General features: G+C 38.5%; 1 protein-coding gene and 1 long non-coding RNA gene across 4 annotated transcripts in view; both read left to right on the top strand.

Moving 5' to 3' along the window:
- LOC113231399 (bone morphogenetic protein receptor type-1B) overlaps positions 1-27,554 on the top strand; it is a 131,494-nt gene that overhangs the window by 25,502 nt on the left and 78,438 nt on the right. For 2 of the 3 annotated variants that reach the window (XM_026465703.1, XM_026465702.1), the window contains exon 2: positions 1,784-1,810. The exons of the other annotated variant lie outside the window; for it this stretch is intronic. In XM_026465703.1, coding sequence (XP_026321488.1) covers positions 1,784-1,810 — 27 coding nt within the window. The remainder of the gene's footprint in view (positions 1-1,783; positions 1,811-27,554) is intronic. 3 annotated transcript variants of the gene reach the window in all.
- The window catches only part of LOC113231401, a 24,058-nt gene continuing 22,645 nt past the window's right edge, over positions 26,142-27,554 (top strand). Inside the window, exon 1 of the long non-coding RNA XR_003310561.1 lies at positions 26,142-26,329. This is a non-coding gene — a long non-coding RNA (uncharacterized LOC113231401). The remainder of the gene's footprint in view (positions 26,330-27,554) is intronic.

The following is a 27,554-nucleotide window of genomic DNA, read 5'->3' as shown; positions in this document are numbered from 1 at the left end:
GTGTACACACGAGGCTTACTTCGTATTTAAACAGATGACTTAAAAAACCTTTAAAAAAATAAGTGTAGGCGACTCCAAAACAAACCAGAAGAGAAATAAAAATTAAATGGTAATGCCCATTCGTTACGCTCAAATAAATGATTTCCTGTCGCGTCGCGTCGCGTCGTAGAGGCGTCTCACAAAAGGTCTCATTAACAAAATCCAACACCGGACCTAATCCTTTCGTTAGACCTCTATTGTGAACCCACGGGCTCTCGACACAGCATCTACCTTTCGAAGGAAATATTACGTTATTTATAAGACTCCATATGTCTTTTATTGTGAGAATGTTCTCACATGTAGGTTTTCGGTTATGGATGTAGCGAATGAAAATTATTTCTTTAGAGCATTGATTTATCATGAATTAGTTATTTATCCTTTATTTACTAAATACTTCTCTGACTGACTTATAAGGGTCAGCTTCGTTCTTTGGAATGCTGTTATATGATCTCATCGTAATGACATGACTACATTGTCGTCTAAATACCTTTTAAACTATTAGAAGTAATAACATTATAAGATATCCAATGGTATTACCGACTCTTAAATGTTTGTTGTCGACTTTAATTAGGACTGCTGTAGATGGAATTTTTAACTGCAAATTACGTCCATTTGTCTATCTGTACATTATTCAAGTCTTGATCGAGCAAATTCAAATATATCTTTATTACATAGGAAATCAAATCGTCGCCCTACTTTCTCAAACTCGTATCTTAATGGACAAAGTTACTGAAATGCAAAGAATGGATTGTATATACAAATTTTTCAGGCTGATTTCACATTACATTTCCTTCATATTTAGACACTGGCTTTTACCTAGTCTTAAAGTAATGTATCCAAATTAACACCCTTGATAAGAAATTTAAAATAAATAGAAAGTTTTTCATCTCCTAAATAATCACCCTTTATAAGATACGAGATTGAGAAAGTATGCATCGAGATTACATTTAAAATGGTTACATTGATTTAACACTTGTACTCTTACAAATGTACGAATCTCTAATGGTTGCTTTTAGTAAATTGTCATTTGTTAGAATTCAACATTTTCAATATTTATTTCAAACATCAGAAACAGCAACTCGGAACACTATCATAGATCTTTGTCATCTAAGTACGCAGAGGCTGTATAAAAAATGTATAGTGTAATGTTTTTGTTTCACTATTCTTTTAAACCTCGAAAATGCCAAATTTTGAATATCAACCGGAATCTTTTTATAGAAGCGTATGAATTGCCCCTTAAATAATTTTGTGGTTTTGTGAAGACGGCTATCAAGAACAGGCAGTTACAGAGCTACCAATAGATAATACGTGATTTGTGTTAGCCGTCATAAGAAAGCATTTTGTCTTCGCGTGTATTTTGCATACTTCAATCATTGTATGCGTCAATTGTCTTACTTGAATACTCAGTGTATTTAGCCTAAATATTATTCCCTACATCATCAGTGTTATTGTTCTCTATTCGCTGTAATTAAGCAAGTTAGCACTATGCAGTAACGACTGGCTTCAATTGAGCCGAATGCGGGTCCATGCAGACAGCGATATAATTCCAAATATTTATCTTACTATGTTATTGTTCCAAGGTGTTGTGATGATGTCACATGTCGTTTGTATTATTTTTGATACAATGTCTGTTAATGGTTAGAGTGCCGTTTCCTTTATTGAATATTTGCCTATTATGCCTATATATTTATTGCCTTTTCCTTTCTTGAAACTTGAGTTTAATTTTATTTTATTTTTATTACAGGAACGTTACTAAAGAAAGCCCTCACAGGTTTGTTTATTTTTATTACCTATGAATTATTTTACGCAAACATTATTTTTACATTATAGGCGAATGGCTTATTCGGTTCATTATGAAATTTTATTGTTTGTTTTATTGATGTTCCCAATCAACAACAATTACATTGTTTTTTATTATTTGACATCACATTTACATTAGGCGCATTCGTGAGCTATAAAATTTTAAATACTTTTGAGGAATTCCTTTCTTGATAGTATCTGTTTAAAGCGAGATTTTTCAGTTGATGCTCATTTCTTAAAATGTCCATCCATAAAAATAAATTTAATAATATCCAATTGACTTTAAGAGTGGCCTTTGGTCGGCGACATCAAAGGTGGTTTTATCTCACGTTGACAGCTAACAAAATCCTTTTAATTAGCCGGGTGTGAGCGCCTGCCACGCCACCTATCAGGGCGCCGCCACTCCCACGCGCATGACACTTACCTTTTTATAAGTAAGTCATCTTCGATTACCGTCGATAACCTTTCTTGGATTTTATGTCACTTCAATGCCTTCAATGCAATTTATTCTAACTTACAAGTTTTGTTATTTGCGAAGTGTCTTGTGTAATAAAATTTATATTGACGATCTTCGAACTTACCCATATGCGTTCTGTTTATCAATATGAAACATGGAGTTATACCGTTTGAAATACTCTATTAAGTTTCTTGCTGTTATTTCATTTAATATTCCTTTCCTGAGAAAGTCCTGTTTAAGAGATTATTTAGAACATCTTTCGATGTTCCTAAATGCCTATTACACTTAAATTCTGCGTACCATGAAATCTGCTTCTATGAAACAGCACTTTGAAATCATAATCAACATTTACTTTGTTGGATCCCCTTTGGCTCGAACGTCGGCGATCTGTAACTTTGTAGTTTCTTTGCAAACACCCTACTACTTGTAGCCATCGTAGCTTGAACTCAATACGACGCCGCGACGGCAGGATTCCTTTTCGATGAGTTTGATTTCAAAGATACTAAGGATTGGTTGATGCGAGTTCAGTGTATGTGCGTAATCGGTGCACTCGTAAACGACGTCCTTATCTGTGGCTCGTAAAGTCAGCCAAGTTTATGCCGGTGGCGGTACGAAGGAAAGTGCTAGGTTATTTATACATTGTGGATTTAGTGCGAGGAAGGCTGTGAGATGTGCATCCGTCGGGCCCGGACCGAAATACATCGTCGCTAGATTCCGCGACGTCTGGGTCAACGCACTCCTAATGAAATTTTCTACCTTTGTACTACTTTGATGATAGTGACTCTTTGATAACGCGAGCTTATTTATTCCTTTCCTATGTCTTATTGTTTAGTCTTACGAAATGGTCGAACACCAAAAAGCTCTCTGGACAAGGTGTGAATACACCGACACTGCAACTCGGGACAACATAGCATGGTGATTTTGAGATCTTTGCAATTTATAGATCTGAGTCGCTCTGCAAGGCTCAGTTCACACTGGCGCAGAGTCGAAGCGTCGTGTCGCATCCTGTTTTTCAACTACAACGCATGGCGACGTTTCTCGCATTAGCGCGCCCAGATCACAGTGTGGTCGGCGTTTGACGCGTCTCTGCGCGTAACTAATGCACGGCGTCGCGCGAAACCGCTCAACTTACAATCGACGCGTTTCCATATTTGCATAATACAAATTTGTATCTTCATTATGGGAAAATAGAGATGAATATGCTATAGGCGAAAAACATGACGCGTCACGACGTTTCGACTTTTAACTGTTATGTACGGACGTGTAGCTTACCATCTGACGCACGAATTGTTCGTCCCCTCACGTGATGTTATAAAAAAAAGCTTACTGGAAAAACCAAAACATTAAGTTTTAAATAAAAATAAAAAAATGTTTTTTTTTGGGATGATTCATTTTCTAACTACATTATGCGTCTTAATATTTATGTGTATAACATTGTCACTAATATGTGATATTATAATAAGTACCCTGAGAGTAACTTAAGACCCTGTTATTTGCATCACTACTTCACCAGGTTTAAAAAAGACGCCATAGAACGTAACGCTATAAATGACGAATCATAAATTCAATTTATCACAATTAATTGCAATTCAAATTAAACTGTTGACGATATAAAATTTAATTATTTTTTATTATAGTATTTAACCGAAATAAATACGTTATTCGTGCTTACGGGGTTCATAGAATTTGTAAAAATTCTTTGTTTCATATTATGACAATTATTATTAAGTTAGGTTCTATCGCCGTTCCTAGCTGTCAAAATTACCGTCCTATGTTGGCCCGAGAATATGCATAAAGATGATTTTTTTTAAATTGTCGATATAGATAGATGTTAATCAATAGTTTTAAGTGACAGAGCGAAGAACATTGTAATGAGAGGGTTAATTATAATAAAAGGACTACTTTTTATTCAATTATGTGGAATGTAAGGATGTTAAAATATGGACACATATTTGAAGAGCGCATGTGGAGGCAAACTTGCATCATTCCCATTGAGGATATCCTTAAAAAAGCTCTGGTCAAACGTTACTAAAAGAAGCGGGCATGTGTGAAAAGCGATGCAAAGGGATGTATGAAAGATGTATGTGAAGGTTTTTTTTTATCAAGTCTCATGTGCCTGTAATTTCACCAGCACCCGTACCCTTGAAAACCGGAACACAGTAATGCTGACATTACTGCTTGGCGGCAGATAGAGGTAAGGTATAAGGTAAGGGTAGTACTGCCAACTACCCTGGATGAACTCTTACAAGGAGCTCTACTGCTACTAAAGATTGTAGCGAGACGAGGTCTGTTGTCTGTGCCAACGCTAGAGGGAGACAAGAGTGATAGTATAAATATGTTAGCAAATTATAGATTTGTTGTTGATTATCAACACCCTATAAATCTATTTGTCGGTGGTCGTTGGTATACAGTTTGGACATTTGCGCTACCATTACTGACGTCATCACCTCCATAAATATGGAACGTCAAGAGCGCCGATGAGAACTTTATTTTCTTGGGCGATTAAAGATTCCAGCAATGTATTGTTTATCGAGTAAATTTTGGAAATATTAATGAGATTGATGTCTTATTTATAGCTACTAATGTCTGTTTGTTTATTGTTAAACTGAAAATACTGAGAAATATGCTGAATTTTTATATGGTTGCTTTTGATCAACACCATCTGGTGAATTTGATCTTCAGCTTTTAGAGTTCAAAAAGGTTAAAATGTTAAATTGTTTTTTTCTTTGAACAGGGTGTTTTAAGGGCAACTACCGATATTGGAATGTCGAACACATCGCGACTGTAGACGGTGTGAAGTCCCGTGGTGCCCAATTACTCTGGACCGGCGGGCGCCTCGCCCCCTATCGCGGCTCGCCATCGATAACCACGCTTTCGTTTACGGGTCGCGCCATCTTGATACTACAAACTCGTACGCTCTCCTTACACGGCATCCTTAACCACTTTTCGAACCTAAACCAGACCATAAGGCTCTAAATCCTGTAACGTCTATAGTTGTATGTCGTTCCAGCCACATATCGTACTCGAAATCCATGGACAGTCGTTTCGATTTTCCAAATTGGATTGAGACCATTTATTGTTTTATTTGGATAAGGCGAACTTTGGTTCGTCTGCGATCAGATTCTTCATTTACAATAGGTACCACTTCAATTTTATAATTGTTATTAGGTTTCGTTTGTTGCTAATTAGAGTTATTTAGTATCAGCAAATGGTAAGAATTAAGTCCGAAGAAATCTAATTTACCTACGTTTTGTAAATTAGTCGTGGCTATAGCCAAACTTCTCTATAAACTTTAGTTCAGTTGCTTGTGTCTTGTAATAGATATTATTATTTGTACATTGTTATATTATGCATGACTATTAGTCATTTCTTTGTGTGACTAAGTAAAAAATACCTTTGCAGCTATGGAAGTTTTTTATTCGCGCCTTCTAGACTAAGCAATGGCGCATTTCTTGCGCATTTCGAGTACTGTGTCGCCACATCAAGTTTCTACTATTCATTACTTTAATCAAACAAGGAGCTTCCGCGTACGAGCAAGAAGTGTCAGTTACTGATTCTTGTTTTGGTTAACTTAGAGCCTCATATTTATACATGATTAATAGATAAGAGAACAGAGTACGAAAGACCAAACGTATAATTAATTGATGCTAAACGTCATCCAATGAATTTTAAAACGGCAGTGTGTTGTCTGTTTTAATTATACACCATAATTGGAATGGTTACAGCAGAACATAGTATTAAATTGCTGTGCTTACGGTCTTTACCCGGATATAATTTGTCTGAACTCGTGTAATTGCCTCTAAGGGAGCGTTTGCTTTAATAAGACTGGTTCTGGTTTCATATCTCGTGTCACTGGCATCAAAATTATCGTTATCTAGTTGCTGTTTCCTTTGCGAAAAAAACCTTATGATTAGAATCGTGCACGACGTCGTGTGCGCCGTGACTGTGAGGATTTACTTGAAAGAACGTACAGAAGCAGCAATTTGGTTCCCACATGACCCCGTTGTTGGGGCCGTGAGATAATCGCGAGCGGTAGTGTCCAAGCACGTACCAGCTCCTTATTAGGAGAACGAGATTTTTTCTGTCGCCATCTGCCTCCCAGAGTGGATTGAGCTTATATGCGATGATGTCGTCTATAATAAACATTTCTGATTTGCGACCTGCGTTTTCAACTTTTATATCCCCAACAACATAATGTTTCGCCATTCCGTTTTGTTTACTACTTCTGCCATTTACGAGGTCATTCAACTGTTAGCAATAACACTAAACGATATGGATCGAAAAATTGCTTTAATTTTCTTTCAAAACAGAACATAACCTCTTTCTACATCAAAAGTAATTTCGGAAATCTTAATAGGTTAGACCCGTGGCTCCCATAAACGTCAAGCGGGAGTGTTACAGTGAAATATGGTAATTTTTCCCGTCATGACCGTACACGGGGAACAAAAGGAATCGACGCCGGCGCCAGCGGTCCTGCGCGTCAGCATTTAAACGCATTGGTTTTTCTCCGCTGCTATATGGACGATTAATATGAGCAGTTTCTTAATGCTGTACGAGCTGCGCATTGTTCGCACCCTTACATAACTACTGCATAAGCGCCTCTGCAGATCGAAGCTTAGATTAATATCCCGTTATTAGTCCACAAGCATACTCAAATCTATAACTAAAACTAAATGGCGTAAAAGTATAATGCTTTGTTGTAATCAAAATTAGAACAAAAGCCTTTGCGCAATTTAGATTTTACAGCGAGCTGTACAAAAGTTATTTAAATTTTATACGTCATTAAATATAATACTGTTCTTTAATTTATCAAAGCAAAACTAGAGACAGCATGGTGCTTAACATCCATAAACCATTTAATACGTCCATTGCCTTCAATTGTTTATGGTTGTTTGTGCAATTGGGTGATACCCTGCTTTGAGGATCACGTGTCTTTATTGTGGTTCGTCACCATTTTTGTTATTACGATTTACGACATTTGTTCTAGGTACAATTTAACATCGCTTACATTTTCCATCCTCTATTTATTTAACAGCACAGCAATCCGTATTAAGAAGCAATTTGATGTAATAAAGCTGTATAAGGAAACCCGGAAGCTCGTCCGCTGATGGAAACTCGTGCCTTTATGAATTAACCAAAGGACTCGCCGACTAACCGGCGCCCGCGCAACTCGCGCAACGGTTTTTGTAACAGCACTCACTAATTGTGATTTAAAGATAATGCAAATCTATTGGAAGGACTGTGTCTCTATTTAGATCTATTACTTGGAATAAATTTCTAGGTTCTTGGAATTTTTACCTGGAATTTTTATATCTGGAAATAAATTATTCTAGTAATAATGTAGCGGGTGTTGCATGTCATACCTGTTATGGTATTGTTTTTGTTAAGAATAAAAGATGTGAGGACATGCTTCTTGGACAGTGTAACTCGGCAATAGAGCACATCATTTTTTTTGTTAGTCTTTAATTCGCAATATTTTCGATGAAGACCTATTTTAAATTCAGGAGCACACGAAACTTGCTAATCGCAATAAGGCTGTAATTTTCATAGTTAGTACAGAAAAATAATAGAGTGAGTAGTATAGTAGAATGTAATAAAATGCATGTATTTTCTGATAGTGGTGACCATTAAGATCTCACAAACAATTATTGTGCTCCCAATGTACCCGCTAAGAGCGTACAATATTTATTGTATATACCTGTTTCCGCTGCCAAGAAGGAAGGTGCTGCTTTTTGGTTTTGAAGGGTGAAGTTGCTGGATTACGTCTCAAGTTGACGGACTCAGTGGTAGTGCCCCTCAGGTCTTTGCGATTTAAAGTTCTGAGTTGCACTGTAACTTGTTTTATTGTGGGTAGATGTGTCTCTTACCACCAGGCGCACGACTAGTTCGTCCCGTCACTTGATACGTCAACTTCATCATCTTTTTTATCCATAGCCCGACTTCACCCAATGTTGGGTATAGGCCTTCCGTAGTTTGTGCCACAGTCTTACCCACCTACGGCCCGCAACGTTGACGATGTGGTCCCCCATCTCCTAGAGGAAGTTCCCTGTTTCCGTAACCATTTCTAGGCCACCATTCGGTTATCGCTTTGCTCCATGTGTCTTCACCACGTCTTGCAATACGTTCTGCGTAACTCCATTTTAAGTTCGTTATCCGATCTCCTATGTACTAGACCTTCCTTACCTACCGACTTTATTACCTTTGACGACGTAGTACAGATTTAATAATTTATACCAAAACGTATCTAAGAAACTGGCACTTAACTTAATTATAGCAAATCTAAAACAAAGTCTAAATGCCATTTAAGTAACGTTGTGTGAGACGTTAATGGAAACCTGTTCGACTCATTGACAATTTAACTCTATTCGACCGTGTATATACAGGGGAGATAAATTATCAAGTTTCTGTAAATGGTAACACAATGAACGTAACTAACTACTCCTGTGCTAAAGCTCAATACACATGAGATACATTTGCTATCTGCGATAAGATACCTTCCCTTGCTGGACCGACGTCACTTCCCCTAACAAATTCAGAAATTGAAACTTAGCATGTAGTTTGAAATGTATAGTCTGTAAATTTAACTTCTTCTCATCCTATCGACGTGCTACCTATAATGCTTTCCGTCGCGGTGAAAGGACTTTCCAATCGGCGAGTATCCTATACTCGCCGATTCTTGCCCAGGGTGCTTCAGACGTACAAGACACTACAGTAAGGGTACTGGTGAAGTTACAGGCACATTTGACTTGTCAACTTATCTCTCAGGGTGACGGGCGCAGTGGTAGTGCCCCTCAATTCTTTGCGCTTTAAAGCTCTGAGTGACACTGCAACTGTTCTGGCGTGTTGCTTACCATCAGGCGCACGACTTGTCCGCCCCGTCACTTGGTATTATAAAAAAAAAAGTTGCACAGCTACCAAGCCTTTCTTGATCGCACGAACTTGACGACCCGAAATCGTAGAGTTTTGTTGGTAACCCCACTTTGACATCTTTCTGGTCACAATGTTCTTATTTTAAATGATGAGTTGAGAATGTGTTTGGTTTGTTCTTTAAAATAGTACTTATTCACGACTGCATTACGTTTTTCAGCGTGTGGCAATTGCTTCGAAATACTACTTAGTGGAACGTTTAGCCGTTGCAGCCTGTTTTCGAAAATCGATTAAATCGCCCATTGTAATAGCATCGTGTGTAGTGAACCTAATGTTACTGTTGAAGTAAACGGTTATTGTTATTACTTGATAATACTCGTACTAGAATTTAATTGGAAATTGCACCGATGTTACTAATTGAGCTTAATCTGTTGATACAGTTGCGAAATTGATTTATGATAATGCCGTCGATGTAGTTGCGGTATATTGTCTTTATTATGATCTTAATTACAGTGAAGAAGGTTGAGATAAGTACGGTACGTAGTTAATCTGTTATTGACTACCTAGTAGCAGGCAAGGATACATACAGAAATAGATATATAATAGCACTAACCGCCAAGTCAGACGACCTCGGTGCCCGGTAGTTAGTACTCTAAGTACTAGATGAGGTATTCCGGTGGAGTGAATAGAGGAAATTTAAAAAATTTTGTTCTTGCTTGTGCCGGGCGGTGAGCCTGGAGTAATACTGAGTATAATTAACTGTATGAAAAAATATTCAACACAAGCGCAGATATTTTGCACGGTTTAACCTTCACTGGGTTCGCGGAGTAGCAAATTAATTTACTTCCATTATTATTAATTTCCGTTGTTTGAGACGTGCTTAGCGTGAGTCCAAAAACAAAAATCTCTTTGAACTGGCAATTTTTCTCAGGAAAATGACGTCACTTCGAGCTATCGCTACACGCGCGAGCATGAGCATTACGAGGCTAAAGTCGTCGCACCCATAAATGTCAAATTTCTTTAGTCCTATAAATTGACTTACAAATAAATGGACGACGGGTCTAGTACAAAAACCACGAAAAAAATGTCCCAAGTCAACCTATTCCAAATTTAAATTGTAATGTCATCGCAGTATCGCGCTGTCAGTAGAACAAATGAAGACTAAAGCGGAGTTTGGCGCTCTGTATACGATTTTAGCGCCTTACAAGTGCGGACACTTTTTAGCGCGGACTCGACGTCCATATAATTGTAAGTCAATGGTCCTATAGCAAGATTTTAGTTTTTTGCGATTGCTGCACATTGGAAATGAATTAATTTCTTAGGATTTTAATCGCGCATATTTTTTCAAACCTACCGTTGACATAGTCATTCATGATCGTGGGTGTAACTGAAGGTTTCGTATTCACCACAATATTTTGCGCCCGTGTCACTATTGGCCGATTGGCCATATCGCACTAAATTCACTCAGTTCACGTCAAGTAAATTACATAATTATGTAGTGTAATAAAGACAGCTATGTTACAAAAAAATCAATATACGTCAGATTCGATACAATAATCGTAGCGGCGAAAATGAGTGAGCAGAGTTAGTGCTTCAGCGCGTATGTACCATTACCGATTAAGTACCTTACTAAATTTTTCTTAAAAGACTGAATTTAGGCAATTTTTCTATCACTACACAAGTTAGGATTGAGTTTATCTTCCTACCACATTGACTAGCGCCAATATCGGTGGAAAAAAGATAGGTGTCTCTACGCGTACAAATTTTATCTATTGCTCCTCAAGCTCGTAATTAGTGTCATTATTTGGTATAAAATCAATCCGTGAGAGACAGGTTGTCACGTAGCTAAGTAACTCATTTTACTTATTTTTATTTAGAATCACATTCAATAGTGGTTGTATAAATAAGAAACGTTTTCTCTTTAACAACAACACTTAGGTATTTACGAGGAACCAGTAAGAGTTTCCAATAGAGCTCGTTAATATTTCAATAATTGGTTCGCAGTCGGTGTCATAACTCAGTGTTGGTAACAGAAATGTAACTGGCCACTCGCGGCACTCGACTTCGCAGTTTATCTTGCAACACTACCAACTTATCTATTCAGTTGAAAAATTTACAAATAAGATTTCGCTAGTAAGTTCTAATGTGAACTACGATAATAGTGCGGTAGTTGACTGAATAAGTAATTTGGTAGCACTGTAGGCCAGTAACTGATGGGAGGTGCGCACGCGACACTCCGTCCCTTTTACTGCGTGTACGACACAGCTTGATTAATGTGCAAAATGTACATCTAGTTACGTATTAAATACTCTAGCTAAATTTTCTGTAATACACGTGGCTTCTACCTGTGCCCTTTAGCTCTGCATGTGTGTTATTAGATACATTTGAGATGCTAATAACCTGATGGTGACAGGGAAAATGGAGGGAAAAAGACCTAGAGACAGGAATCCCAAACGATAGGCTGATCAGATGTCCTAACAAATGGAGCTACCTGTCAGCGCCGCACCCCAGCGGGCGACTGAGTGCAACCGATGTAGACGGATAACTGGCAGGATGAAATGGAGTCCCAATCCACGCCAGTGGGGAAACGATTAAGAAGAAGAAAGTGTACGTTTTTCCCAACTATAGTGGCATTGATCCTAACGCAGTTCATAACCTACCCCCGATAATTCATGGATTCGCGTGTGGATACGGTGACTGTGGTTTGTGTGAAATAAATGAGTGACAATGGTAACGCCACAAGAGGGTAGACAGATATGTCTGCTCTTAAAGCTGTCATCTGCCGCCGTCCAGTCAACCCGTGACCATGGACCGTGCAACCGTTCCGAAATATCGGGAAAATAAAAAGAAGTCGTACCGTGGTAAGAAACCTGAAATTAATGATAATCATTTAGAAATCATATCTTTATCAGACGCTATAAGAACTACTCATCTTGTTAAACAAGTGATATGTTACACTTTATATTATAATCACTTGTTGATTCTATAAAACTAATTTACCACCGCTTATTCTTCAATTCCGGATGCGCGATCATCCCGCGCTTATGAGGAATTTATTACCGGAAAGCTGGATTTATTGGGAATATGTCCACAATATTTTTACACTCCGCAGTCTTGCGTCGTTCTCATTAAAACAATAAACACACAACCGTTATTGTGATATACTAGATTGGTTTTTCGTGTCGTCATTAGCGCTGCGTTCTCTTAATAAATAAATCGCGGTGTATGATAATTTCTTTATTATAGCAATTTAGAATACGAAGATGAATTGCAAGCATAAAATTTGAAAAGTATAATCCCACACTCAATATGTAGTATTATAAAATTATGAATTTATGTCCAGCTGCCACAGGTTATGTTTTTTGTAGCGCCATCAAACGCGAATTTATTAAAAGTTGCTTTTCAACAGACTCAAAAACGCTCAGCAGCGATTCAAATATCCAGTTTTGAATTATGGCAAGACGTGATTACAACGAGACGGGAGTTTCTTTAATTGGCGGAAGACTATATCATTTGCATGTGGAATTAATTAATTTTTATTGATAGGTGATGTTAAATTATTTAATGACAGGCACTACTGCTGATGCGGGGCAATGGGCGCCGCCGAACGAAAGCCCGACAGACATCGTAATTATTGAGCTGTGATATCCCTTTATGCTTTGGAACCGAATTACTATTTATCTCTTCTTCAGATTACAATTAACGAGTGTCGTAAAAATATTAAATTGGAATAACGTGTTATGAACTAAAAACATTTGTTGGAGCCTATTTACAACTCGCCGATGGTAACGTTACTATTTATGACTTATGTAACATTCCACTACCGAGCAATGAGCAATTGAACTTGCAATGAGAAAATCAGAAAGTAATTAAGCGATATTATTAAAACAGAAATGTACAAGCAGAGGTACAATAATTAGACATGAGATCCATACGTTCGGGCCTGTAGTAATTGTTTGACGCAATATTATGATACGGAGTATTTGACATACATCAATCTTGGGAGCCGATTAGCGAATTGGATGTGTGTACAGCAATTAAAGTGGAAATCAGAACGCGTTGTCCACTCGATATAATTAATTGTGATGCCAGAATGCTCACTAGCCTCGTGAATGGCCCGCTACGAGTGATCACGCGCAGAATACCTAATGCGAACTTTGCCGTACGCTTAAAACTACTGATTTATGTACCAACATGCTTTTGACGCCGTCGATAATTGAGTTCCTGGGAATCGCGTCGTAAACGCCCGCCGTGTCTCTTATTGTTTAAATGTGATTGATGCGTCTGCGCTCATCTCACTTACATTGCATCATACAAATTTGAAGCTCGTTTTATCAAACTCATTTGATTGGTCCTGATTGTAACAAAGATTTAGTTGGATGATTTCATCGTTTTTTCATGAATCCGTCTGATGATCTTTGTATCTACCGTCTGCAAGTCGTACAATCGGCTTAGATGTTACACATGCTTAATATCTGATAGACATTTTTGATAAGCATACACGCCTTCGACAGCCGTAACATTGATTTTATTCATCTCACGAGCGAGTGTCAATGTTTTTTCGATGATACCTCAGTATCTGACAACGCGATCTTGATTATTGCTCGCAATTTTTTAAGATATCAGTTAGCAGCCATTAATTATCAATATTAAGAGTACCTACTAAACATTTGGAGGTGTGCTTCCTGTGGAGATAACGATTATGACACATCCTTTTTGCATCGAAATCTTTTTATTATTGCATAAAAAGAATCAATTCAATTATTTGAATTTTATGTCTATAACTCAAGCACCATAACAGAATCTTACGTGCGCATTTTATCTACCCATTTCGTCTATTCTGTATTTCGCTGCAATAAAGTTGTCTGAAAGTTTGCAAATTGCAAGGTTGGCGATAAAGATACGGCTCAACAACTTTTCAAGTGACCCATGCACTCACAATTTATCCGCATGTTGTAAGTTAGTTATCCGCGAATGTTTAGGCACATGGTGATGTCTAAGGTCTGGTTAGACTAGTCGCACCGTGAGGCGGTTCCGACCGTAGACAGATCGTGCCTGCGCGCTTGCTCGGTGATTAGTGATTGGCCACGGGACGAAATGGTAACAGGCGTTGTTCCTGCGCTAACGTGGAATGTCACCTTGAATACTATAGGAGAGGGGCATGCAGCTGCATAATGTGCACCAACCAATTTTGAATAAAATTTTGCCAATTTTCGCCTAGGGCAAACAGCCTTTCAATTTCCTCGTTCCGTAGTTTCATAGGAATGACGTATGCGTTTAACAATGTTGCTACAACTGAATTGTTCTACTTTTACCGTGTATTATATTGACTCTATTAAAACAGTCAGTTAAAGCCAGTTATAGCAATTTTTATAATATGTACGACTGTAACGATTTCGGACTTTATTAGGTACGTTTATCAGGTCATTGTGATATATGTTTAATGCGTTGCGCCGATTTTATTGCCAGTTCAATAATTCCAAATGGAATATGATAGCGTAATTTCGTATTCCATTAAGGCCCTCAAGGATAAATTAGAGCTTTGGAAATCCAGCATCTGGCATGTTGAGGTAACTCGATGCTGATTATGATTGATGCGAGTCGTAGCTTACAGACTGCAGGCGACGCGAGGCGTAGACCCGGTTTTGATGAATTGTTATGAACTCCTGCTCCTGGGTCATTGATTTACTTTTTTTTCGACATTTGCAAACTGATTATCTGACTTGAGTATTGACTGACAGCTAAAATACGCTTTCGCTTTTTTTTTACGACTGTTATAAATGATGTTTTGTGGACCTTTTTTTCAGTGAACTCGAATTAAACACAGTGCTTCTCTACAATGTATGATTTAGATGGTGTAGATATAACGTGAACATGCCCGCGTGGAGTCGTGTCGCCAGGGATACGAACAGCTATGCGATACTATCAATTGTCGCGACACATAACGGCTGTTGTGCGTGTACTATCAAGTACTTTGTCTACTGCGTGTTTGTAATGTACATTGTTATTTGTGTTCACTATCGTTTTCACACCTACCATATTTTTTCGAGGGGTCAGGATTATAGATGTCGTTATATTACAACTTGTTGAGGCATTTGGATATTGTTTTTTATCAATGGTTACTGCCGTTCATCGAGTATATAACCAGAAATAGATATTAAATAAGGTCCATATATTCCTGGTAACACATTAGCGATACAGCTCTTATAAATATCAACTCTCGTTTGCACTGCAATATAGACAGGCTAACTACTGACCTGTATGTCTCCGTATATTCCAAAAAATATTCTGTATTTATTGTAATAAAGATAATGTCTCTAACAATGCCGTGCTGTTCTATTCGGTGGTGTGGGAAAAACAGCAAAACATCTAATTACGAAACAAACGGAATCACCTTTCATCGGTAATTAAATATGTAATTTTGCAATTTTCATCCATTATAGCAAAGCTCAAGTTAACTGGTCGATTTGAAGTGAAACAGTTGACGACACCCATCGACGACACTCGTCAGTTGTTTCGAACTCGGGCTAGCTAATTCGAGAGCAGTTGTCACAGTAATGATATGGCAGAATAGTTTTCAAACAAATTAAATGACATTTCGTCTCTATTTCTGGTTATGTATTCGATGCTGCCGTTTGAATTTCTTTTCCGATTGATATAATGTTAACGTCTGAGCGTGTGAGTCACCGTGAGAAACTGGATCGGCGGAGCGTAGATAGAATCGATACAGGCAATGAATGACATATCGAAAGGGGTAACATTATGAACGCAGATGGTCTGCAACGCTTAATGCGGCCATAAAAACCTAATATACTATTCCCTTGAAACCTTTTTTTAATGTTCTTCATTTTATCGTGTTGATGCTTCTTTTAATCTTACGAGTATCTTTTTAATATTAAAAGCGATGTTGCGAAACTGCATATTGTATTCTCCTTGTGCATAATATATCGCTTTTAGTATGTTTGTTAGAACATTATAATACGTCAGTATTGTCTCTTTCTTCGCAGACCAATCCCTTAAAATCAACTTTAGAATCTGTGATATTCCCATTGACTTACAAATAAATGGACGACGGGTCTAATACAAAAACCACGAAAAAAAATGTCCCAAGTCAACCTATTTAAACGTAGTGACATGTAAAGGAATATGAAAAAGCTAAAACGTTGAATTTAAATTGTAATGTCATCGCAGTACTGTCTAATTTTGCTTGCTTCGCTGTCAATCGAACAAACGAAGACTAAAGCGTGAATGACGCTCTGTATACGATTTTAATGCCCTATAAGTTCGGACACTTTAGCCCGGACCCGACGTCCATATAATTGTAAGTCAATGGATATTCCTACTATTGTTCATAAAACAAAACGATGTTATAATTTTTGTTCTACATGATATCTTATTAATCCCGTAGCCTTTGGTACATCTTTTTCTACGACATGTTTTGGGCCATAGTGTACCGTTTGTTATTGACTTAAAATTTTGTTACAATTACTTTGACATGGACTTAAATTCGTAAGTATCAAATTAATTAATGAGTTCGTAATGATGTTAATAACTTATTAGTACAGTCTGCAAACAGATTTGCTGATATTTACACTAGACAAGATGATTCTATTATTATTTTGAAGTCTTACAGATTATCAAATGTCCACCATGGCCTAGTCTAGTAAGTGCTTAAGAATTTAGATCATTTAATTCGCGTCTTTGCAATGAGTCGACCGTTTATGTCGATAATGTCTTTTTTTTTTCATTGACTGCCTGAACGCTTGTCTCTTGTTATACATGAATAAAAAAGCAACATAGAAAATTTTCATCGAAACATTTTTATTTCCTTGCAAAGTTCGGGGCCATTATTATGAAATTTAAGAATACTTGGGACCTCATTGTATCGGTGTGTTTACTGTTTTTTTTTTAATTTAGTTTCAAAAATCTCATAATCTAAATCTAAATCTCATAAAGCTCACAAATTTACTTCGTCCCTTGTATTTTTTCACTCAATGTTGTGTTTCAGTATTGTGTTCATGATTAGGCTTAAGTTACGTTTATATTGTAATGCACATGCTATAAATTTATTTTTCAACTGTATTCTTGCAAGATACGTTGTGTAGACTTTAATTCTTTGACATGAATTATAACATTAGGCTTATTAAATCTGGTTTTAATAAAAACCACAACATCAATCATTGTTCGGTGAGAGGTGTCGACTTTCTTTTGTCTCCACGCGGTCATACGGTGTCAATTTGCGATCAGATTCAACGATTACCATCGAACATTTGTGGTCTTTTGATATCTGATACCCGTGGTAGGGTAACACATTCGTTCATTTTTTATTTCCTTTCAATTACTTTTATCCAATCTATTATACGTCCCACTGTTGGACACGGGTTTACTCTAAGTTTAGGTCATAGTCCGCCATGCTGACCCAATGCAGAGTGAGGGCTACGCACGTTTTTCAAGGGTTTGAAACCCTCTTCGATAGAAAGGATTCATCATGATGTAAAGAAAACCTTCACCGTTAGTGAGAGGTATAGCTATTGAACAACACATTACAAAACCTTTGTTACAAACAGTGTACTCCAAAAAGTCAATAAAGTGGCAATCTGTAAGTTAACAACTCGACTCGATACCAATTTAAGGTTTAATTTAAATGGACCATATATTCATCATCAGCTTACACGCATCCACTCCTGGACATCAGCCTACCCTTGAGCACGCCAACTCCTCCGGTATTGTACTGCCCGCATCCATCCACTACGGCTACAGCTACGTTTCTCAGCTCGTCTGTCCATTTTGCCATAGGGCGTCCTACACTACGTTTTTCTTGACATGGTCACCATTCCAGAACAATCCCATTCCATCGACGATCAACCCTCCTGTAGGCACGCCCGGCCCACTGTTACTTAAGCTTACAGATTTTGCGAGCTATATCGGTAACTTTAGAATTCTGACGTATGACCTCGTTAGGAATTCGGTCTATCAGAGAACCCCCAAGCATAGCTCGCTCTATTGCACGCTAGGCGACTTTGCATTTGTGGATAAGGCCTGTTGTTAATGTCCACGTGTCGGCCATATATTGTAATATATCAAATAAATAAGAAGCAAAATAAATATTCATTGTATGACTTACACTAAACTGGGCAAAAACTAAAGATCTTTTAAAAAGCTGAACAGATGTTCATGAAACATAGCTAAGAACCCTCTCGGTTCAATTAACCTTCTAATAAAATCAACCCTATTATAATGCCACAGACAGATACTTATACCGACAAGGGCTTCAAAGTAACAACTCTCCTTGTGTGTCGGGGGCTAACAATATGTACGAAACATGTCGCCACAGGGATTAGAACAGTCGATCGTTGAATTGAGAAACATCTGTTCGTCCACTGGATTACCACCACTCTATTACTATTTATTCTGCCGCGGTTAGCTGAAAGATCGCTTGTAGGATTTTTTCATGAAATTTGTGATGTATACTGCCGTGATAAGGAAAAAAGGACTATCTGTCACTATATAAGAGAATAAGGTGACGTTACTGCAAGAGAAAAGTAGATATTTTTAATTTAATTTCTTCAAACATTTTCTCGGTTTCGAGATTTTGTCCTAAGCGCCCTTTCGTCTAAAGACGGCAGTAATGCTTTTATACCAAAGAGAAGACTTTAAATAAATACTCGTCAAATTTGAAGTTCGAAATATAAAAGGTTTTGACTCCAGGGAATCACCACGCCTTTGGACCCGGAATCGCATTAAGTTGGTTTGAAAAAGCTTTTATATCCATGTAGTAAGAACGAATAAGACGTCTGTTTCGCGTGGGTGGTATTTCATGGACATTAAAGCCACTTCTTACCAGCTCAAGCCGATTCCGCGTTAACAAATTTCGTGACTCTCTCATTTAACATTAAAATTTAAATCAACGAGGTTCTCTTGCATCCTACATAAGGTTTAACGATAATTATTAGCACTCGTTCTCCTATAACTAAACGCAATTTGGCGCAGTTACGCATTTCGGAAACGAGTTCCACGACAACATTACCCCAAACGATGTTGTCGCGTTAAGTACCGCAATAAACAGCTTCCATAAAAGCAAACTGCCGGTATTTACTTGCTACACCATTTATAAATCTCTACCAAGACGGCGTGATTTTTGACTATTCTCAATGGACATTTTATGAATTTCGTCTTCCTTAAAACAAAACGTGTACCTATCGGATGTCATTTAGGTATGCTTTTTTTGTGGGTATTGGAAATACACCTTTTTTTAAGATCTGAGCGTCTACTACCTTTCTCCGTTCGACATCCGTCCGAAGCAATAACTGTCAAATAACCAATACTCGACCCAATGAAAAGACCATGTCAAGTATGAAGCTTCATACGTCTTTTTACTTATTTGACAGTAATTGTTTGACAGTAATTCTTGCATGTCGGACAGAGAAAGGGGGTAGACCCAGATCCACTGAATTGCGTATATTTGTGGCCCTTTACTTCTCTTTCCCAGACCATGGGATCCGTTAGGACCCCAAACCCTGGCTGTTTTGGAAAAAATGTAGGAACGTGATTTAGATCCGTTGGTGTTTTGTTAAATATAAAATGTTAGTCTACTCTTTCTAATCGTTTTGCGATACTGTTCAAATCCCTGTGGCGACATGTACTGATGTCTTTAACTTCTGATTATGTACGTTTGTGATTTTTTTTAAAGCCTCGTACTAGGAAAACCCCGTGTCGCGGGTGCCATGAACACGCACAAAGACATCCACAAATTACACCCGTGAATTTTCACGAGTGAAATAAATGTAGGCCATACAAATATTTTTTTCGGCCTGCGTCTCAAACTCTGTATCCCTGCGTTGCAGTCCAGAATGGTTACCGTTCGGCTATGGAGGCAGTTTGTTTAGTTACTGTACCTCTCGCTGACGATGAAAGAAACATCGTGATAAAACCTCAAAGGAGGTTCACAACCCTTGGAAATATTTTGAAGTCCTCGACTAGACCAGAGTGGCTGAGTACAGTCTATACTCTATCCTTAGAGAACACCCAACAGTGAGATGTACATACATTAGGTTAATGTTCATTATTTACTTTGAATTACTTTTGTTGACCTAATGACAAATTACAGTTATTAGTATAGCTACAGCTTACGTATGGCAGTTAAATTGTTTATCTAATTCTCCCGGCGCCACATTGGTTGAATCTTGCCTCCGGCAATAAAACATGTATACTCATAAAATTCATAATTAAATGCCTTCAAGTAATTGATAACCAAATGATTTTAGATTTTATGTCCAATAATCTTAGTTATTTTAGTACCCTCGCTGAATTTATGGAATAGGATGGAATTGCTAACTTTTAACCTACAAAGAAACGTAACTTATAGTGTTAGCTAACCACACAAGTGGCACAGTAGTAGAAACTTCTTTCTCTATTGATATGCACACCATTACACCTGTCTCCACTGGGGTAGAGACAATGTACCTCCAATTGCTACACTCCTGACAAATCTTTTTTCTCTCCTCTACTCTCATCAACCTCTTAATTTCATCAACATTCCCGATTATTCTTGATACTTTTGACCTGGCCTTTAAGGCTATCTACAAACTGCTCGCGATATCCACGTCGAGGTGTATCTCTCCCCCAGCTTAGGATCTATTGTGGCCGAACGGTTACTATGCTAGACTGCCACGAAGAGTGGTAGTCTGCATGTATTTTATTTATTTCCCTCGTGACTTTGGGTGTAATTTGTGATGGTTCTGTGTGTCCACTCGCGACACAGGGTTTCCCTAGTGCGGGGCTATGAGGCTCTGCGTTATTTATTACTTTAATTATTTATCTATCTTTTCTACATGACCAAACAATAATCGGATCATTTCTTTTTCTATCCTGGTCACTACATCTTCTTTCACATGGCAACGGTCTCTTACTACACACTTACTTACTTTAAGAGTAATACCGCACAATCTAAACAAAACTCTCATTTCTCTGTTTATTTTGTAATTAAACTTTGTTTACGTATCTAGACGTATATATTTGTCTAGAATAAAATGCTAACAAAGCTATTATTTTTGTTTTCTTTACTACACCAATACAGAAGAGCAGCAACAAACATCAGTTAACTAAGAGCTACCCTATACTGTTAGTTAAAATCCAATTGAGAATGTCTACCGAGATGATGATGGACGAATCGCCGGGGTGCCGCAGTATTGGTTTCCGGCTATCATTCAATTACAACACAATGAGATGATAGTGCATGCGGGTACAAGCATACACCAGGCAACACTGTGATTGCCGCTGCAAATTGATAACATCCATTTTAGATTGATACAAATGATGTTACTGATACTGCTGTATGGAAAATTGTAATGCGAGTTATGTACTTGGCGTGTCACAGCACGTAGCTTTTGGACGTAAGTTTAAATGCAAGATGGCACTAACGACAACTGATATTTAGGCACAAATGGAACGTTTTACAGGCAGGTTATTAAAGTTATTAGAGACGGCGGAAATATTAATTCAATGGTGCAAATCCTTTGAGTTGGCATAAATCAGAGGTGCAGAGTATGCCGCGGGCGGTTCGTCATTACGTCCACCTGTAATGAAGCGGTGCTACTCGGGGCCGCTGGCCCATTCGTAACAGGACTTGTCTCTAAACTGCTCGAAAGTATGGCATTAGAAGGAATTAGCGACAATCGCTGCCGGCGACGAGATTTAAACTTTGCTTTAATTTACATATGCAACGTGAACGCTTTTACACCGAATGATAAGTTACCAACTGAAATGGCGACAAAATAAATTACCCAAGATACATCAAAACAACTTGTAACATATTCACATTATTCATTTTAAATTGGTTATTCGGAAAAACATGACAGACACCATTTTTAGTCACGGTAAAACGAAGTTTCAGTGGAGAGGTACATAATTGGAAGTTGCTTTCGCGCGTCGGCAGCGTTTTTAGCAAGAGTAAAACAAAAACGTGGCCATATCCAGGGAACACATAAAATGTGGGAGGAACGAGTGTAGTGGCGCTGCGGGGCGCGTATAAATCCAACCAGCCATTGTCCTGTCGCGCCACGCACAAAAATGCATTGGGTGAGCCAGAGGCACGCCGTGCGGAGGCCGACTGCCGACTTGCCGACGTTACAGCACGCATAGAGACGACGACACTGGACTACCTTAAAAAATTTAAGTTGCTACAAGGCAGCACAAATGTTAACATGTTGCTATCGATATAAATGCCAATTTTAATAAGCTAATGAGAATGTCTCCCGGGATGATTTTAATGATTTTCGATGGAAAAAGTTACAATAAGTGAATGCAATATTTTGCTAATTATATACCCCAAAATTCGCGCGTCGGTTACTTTATCATTGCAAAGCGTCCCAAGCAATTATTTCAGTAGCAACATTTCCGTTACTTAATTGCCAGTACACACGCCAGTGGCCACTCAACTTGTTGAAAGCTCCTGACATTCGTGTTCTCGAACCGCGCTCGCCGTTGTGGATGCGACTTCACATTCAATGCGGTTGTGTCAGGACCAACAAGACCTTTTGCTCGTTTTCGCCGCTGTAAGTGTGAAGTTCGTGACGAATCCAGTAAAAATAATGATTTACATGGAAATGCATGTACCTCACACGAACATAACAAAATGTAAACCAAACGTATTTCAGATGTGGTTGTGTCTATTTGATTTGAATATCGCCTTCAATGAAATCCTAAAAAGATTCTGGTAATCCGATATAATAATTTTGGTCATAAATTATATATGAAATACAGATTTCTCAACACAGGTTGAGGTTTGTACATCGGACACATTTTATTATAGCTATCTCAATATTTTTATTGATCCTCGTCTATAAATCTCAGCAACTAAATGCACGGGCTATAGTTATAAGGTGCTGCGTATCACACCCGAGAGTTCTTTTGAATCATAAATCATCTACAGGAGAATGGTCGCTTATTAAAACTCCCCGGCTTAGATCGCCGTCGTTTCTCTCGTGTTGATCACGATATTTACGGCGTTGAAAAAGTTTATTTTCTTTTTTACTTTATAGACACGTCACGGCTATCGATACATGTCTTGTTAGTTGTTGGAGTATTATCCTTGTTCTGGAAATAACACCGTACCATATGCACGGAAACGCGCCGTTTACTTTCATTCCGTTTTCGGACATCTCCTTATAAGCCGTTCGTTTACGGCGCCCTAGTAGGGATAACATTGGATTTTGTAACCCAAGCTATTTCTGGTGCACAATAGAAATGGTATCTCCTTACATGCTGTGGGTGGACTGAATGCAACGAATTTCGTAATACCGTACAACTGTTTTGGTTGGCATTCTATCTCTTGTTTGTATTGTCTACTCCTACGCCGAAATGTTCAAATCCGCGCATTGTAAAAAGCTTGTGCAAGTGATACTGAATGATTTTATATGGAAATGCGGCACGCGGCGGTGCTTGGTCCAAAGCGGCCACTTAATAAGGACTTGTACCCTTTATTCTCAGTGTGGTCAGCGACATTCCAACACGGGTTTACTCTCTCGGCTCGACATTTTTGTATGTTCAGTTGTCCGCAGCAGTCCTCGTTTTTCTCCCCGACTATTTCCCACCTCTACTCGTCGCCGGGAATTTAAACGAGCGCACTGATCTTGATCGCGCCGTTCGCTCGAGTTTTGTTTGGTTTTCGTGCGAGGAAATTTGTCGGTCCCCCTAGACTTCGAACAATTTAAACATACTCCTTCAAGTACGTAAAATTGTGTTGATGTTTATCAAGTTGCCTGTTGCAGCTTGTGCACCAGTGCAATAATGTACGAGATGTTTTTATTTTATTCGGTGTTTTTGGGGTTTGATAGTCAGAGAACGTGAAAAATGTTACATGTGTTTCGGTAAAATAAATGCCAATTTGTTTCTATAGAAATAAACATTATATGTTTCTGCAATATGAGTCGTTCGCAGTAACTCAAGTTTTACCGAAGTAGTTAAGGTCTCTTGTAGGTGGTATAAATATGTATTTACGTTTGTTCTTATTTCATATTGGTTGTTGTTTTCGTTTTGGCTGGCATTGTGCGATGGACAGCGGATTAACAAGGGCGTCGGCGCCAGGCGCGCGGTCGCGGCGGCGGTGGAATAGCAAATGTGCCTCCGTGTGTGGTGCTGATATCGCGATGGAAGCTTGTTCGTGCGCTTCGTCGCTCCCGAGATGCGCGCGATTGGATGCATTTACATAGTGCCGCGGTGTTTTTGCAAACTTCCATGCATTGTACTCATGCGGACTCTTTTGTAATTCATATTTCAATTCTTTATACTTAATGCTCGGGAATAATAAGTTGAGACAACGGTAGACGGTGCTTTGCATGGTTTACTGTGTATATACCATGTACGTATTAACTTTTAAAACTCTTAATTTGAACATTACATATCGCTGCAAAGTTTACAACAAATTCAAGAATTGTTTCTCTTGAAGTTATAAAAACTTTTTTCTTTCATAACTCTGGTACCTGGCTAATTGACACACAGGGCGTTGTGCCTTCAAATTGTGGTCAAATATTTGCAGAGTGGACGCGTAAAGCGCACAGCAAACAACGACGTTCTGTTTGCTCTGTCCAACGAGGCTGTGTTTGCGTCGGCTATCTACGTGATCTGTGCCTTCTCGTAGCTAGACCAGTTAAACTCACCCCGGGCCTTTCTTTGTCCGCCGCTTATGGCGACCTAATCTGTGCATGAGATCGCGTTGACACGTATTTGGTATTAAGTCGGGATAAACTGACGCTTTCTACAAATCTGATTGTGTTTCCTTTTAAAAATATATTTTTTTATTTCACTTTACATTTGGGAAAGATAGATTTTGTTAATAAAGCAGGCTTGGCAGTGACCTTAGGTAGTAAACTTCAATGGTTTCCACGTAAAGGTTCCTTGGCCAGTAGATTAAGAATACCCGAGCTTACCGATGTTAGTACTGCTAGACTAGTTTACTTTAGTTACTTCCATAGTATAATGTCCCACGGGATTCTCATGTGGGATAAAGCGGCAGACATTCAAACCATATTTATATTGCAAAAACGAGCAATTCGTTCTGTGTACCGGTTAGGCTCTCGGATTTCTCTCAGAGAAAAGTTAAAGGAGACTGGTATCATGACTGGCATCACAGTACATTTACTCAAATATTTTATATGCCCGTATAAATACTCATAATTTTAATAAGAAAAAGATATCCGTAATATTAACCTTACAGCTAAGTCCAAACTCATGGTACCACGATTTCCTTTAACTAAGGTAAACGATTTTATGGGGAACTGTATACGTTTTTACAATAAGATTCCGGAGCATATATTAAGATTATCATTTCCTAAGTTTAAAAACTGCATTAAAAATGTTTTGATCAAAAAGTCATATTACAAAATTGGAGACTACGGGTCATATTCTCTACTCAAGTAGAGTTCTAGATCAATCAATGCTCAAGTCAGGATTTGGGTATGGTTTAAAGCACTCGAAATCATACTCAAGTCCCTGCCCTGCTTGTGTTTCAATTGCAATCCTGACTTGAGCATTGAGTAGAGTTCTAGAATACTAACCTACGTGTTAGATAAAGATGTATAGAAAGACGACATGGCTCTTGATTCCACACAAATTGATTCAAAGTGTATTCCATAGCATTTAAGTTTATTTGAAAAGGGCGATGACTAGAGTTTCGTAGTAGCTTAAACGTGACGTTTTCAAGTGTATATTAATTTTACCTATCTAATAAATGGTTCTTTTACTTTGGGAATTTTCAAAATCTTTGTAAGACCTTACAGCGTTAAATTTTGAAAAATGTTGAACTGTAATATCTGGTGTAATAACTTTCATTTTCGAACAATCATTATACGCCATTTACTTTTGTTGCAGGTATGTATCCGGCCGTTCGACCGATAAACTACGTGAGTGCAGTTCGCGCGGCGAATGCTCAATAAAAACTTAATTCGGCGTAATAAGCCACACCACGTGTTGGTAATTACAGCCTTCGCCCTGACTTGTAGCCTGCAAACGCTAGCAATTATGCGGTGAGACGCAGGCAATCATCTCGAAAGATGCTTGTACTGGTAGCAGTTTCTCGAACACGTACAGCAATTTGGCCTGAAACTTCCTCCACGAATCCACCTGCGTTCTCAAAATGCCGTGGTATTTAAATGTCAGTAGGATTTAAGGGTAATGCTTTCACCGTTTTGTCTATTTGTCTGTATGAATGAGTTGTATAACTCATATTAAGTTCATAGATGGCGTCTGCGAAAGCGTACCAATATTAGCATCACCTCTGACCTTAAGTATGTAATTGTTTCGCGGCGTCGTTATGATTATTTGTTCGGAGAAAGTAAGCCTCTGTATTAGAGAAAGGTCACCGAATATCCTTTTTTGCGACTTTCACACGCTATCTTATCAGAGTGGGTCACTTCTTCCGGTCATATTCGAGCGGCTCGTAAATTTATGCTTGCAATTTGTCATTTAGGCTTACAGACATCTTTGCCAATCTTTATTTTCGAATTCATTTCCTTTTTCCTCGTTTAGGTAATCGTTGTAGAGATTAATTGGTTTAATTTTAATTTGATAGTGGTATCTCTACATTTTATCTACGCGTTGATCGAACTATTTTTTCGTGAGCTGGATTAGAATATAATTTCTAGTAGTTAAATGGTCTCCTTAAAATTTAAATTATAGAACCGGTTTGTTTGTTTTGGTAGGACGTGATAGTCCGCCTAGCTGCCCCAATGTGGGTTGGAAGCTGCACACGTTTTCCGAAGGTATTTTTTTATAATGTCAAGTGTGGGGACGAACACGTCGTGCGCCTGATGGTAAGCTACACGCCTGTTCATAACAGTTGCTGTGCCGCTCAGTGCTTTAAATCGCAAAGATCTGAGGGGCACTGCCACTGCGCCCGACAGCCTGAGACATAAGTTGACAAGTCCCGTGTGCCTGTAATGTCACCAGCACCTGAAACAACACAACAATTTTGCGGCCGAAATAAGGTGGCAGTCTTCGTTCCCTTCCTTCCTTCTATTTATACATACACACGCACGCACGCACGCACGCACGCACTCACGCACGCACGCATATATATATATACACATACACACATATATATATATATTATATATGTGTGTGTGTGTGTGTGTGCGCGTGTGTGTGTGCGTGTGTGTGTGTGTGTGTGTGTGTGTGCGTGTGTGTGTGTGCGTGTGTGTGTGCGTGTGTGCGCGTGTGTGTGTGTGCGTGTGTGTGTGTGTGTGTGCGTGTGTGTGTGTGTGCGCGTGTGCGTGTGTGCGTGTGTGCGTGTGTGCGTGTGTGCGTGTGTGCGTGTGTGTGCGTGTGTGCGTGTGTGCGTGTGTGCGTGCGTGTGTGTGTGTGTGTGTGTGTGTGTGTGTGTGTGTGTGTGTGTGTG

This window comes from Hyposmocoma kahamanoa, unplaced genomic scaffold (assembly GCF_003589595.1).
Source record: "Hyposmocoma kahamanoa isolate Upper Pololo Valley unplaced genomic scaffold, ASM358959v1 65, whole genome shotgun sequence".
Lineage (NCBI taxonomy): Eukaryota > Metazoa > Arthropoda > Insecta > Lepidoptera > Cosmopterigidae > Hyposmocoma > Hyposmocoma kahamanoa.
Note: the sequence above shows the minus strand (reverse complement) of the source record. Positions and strands in the feature narration are given on the sequence as shown.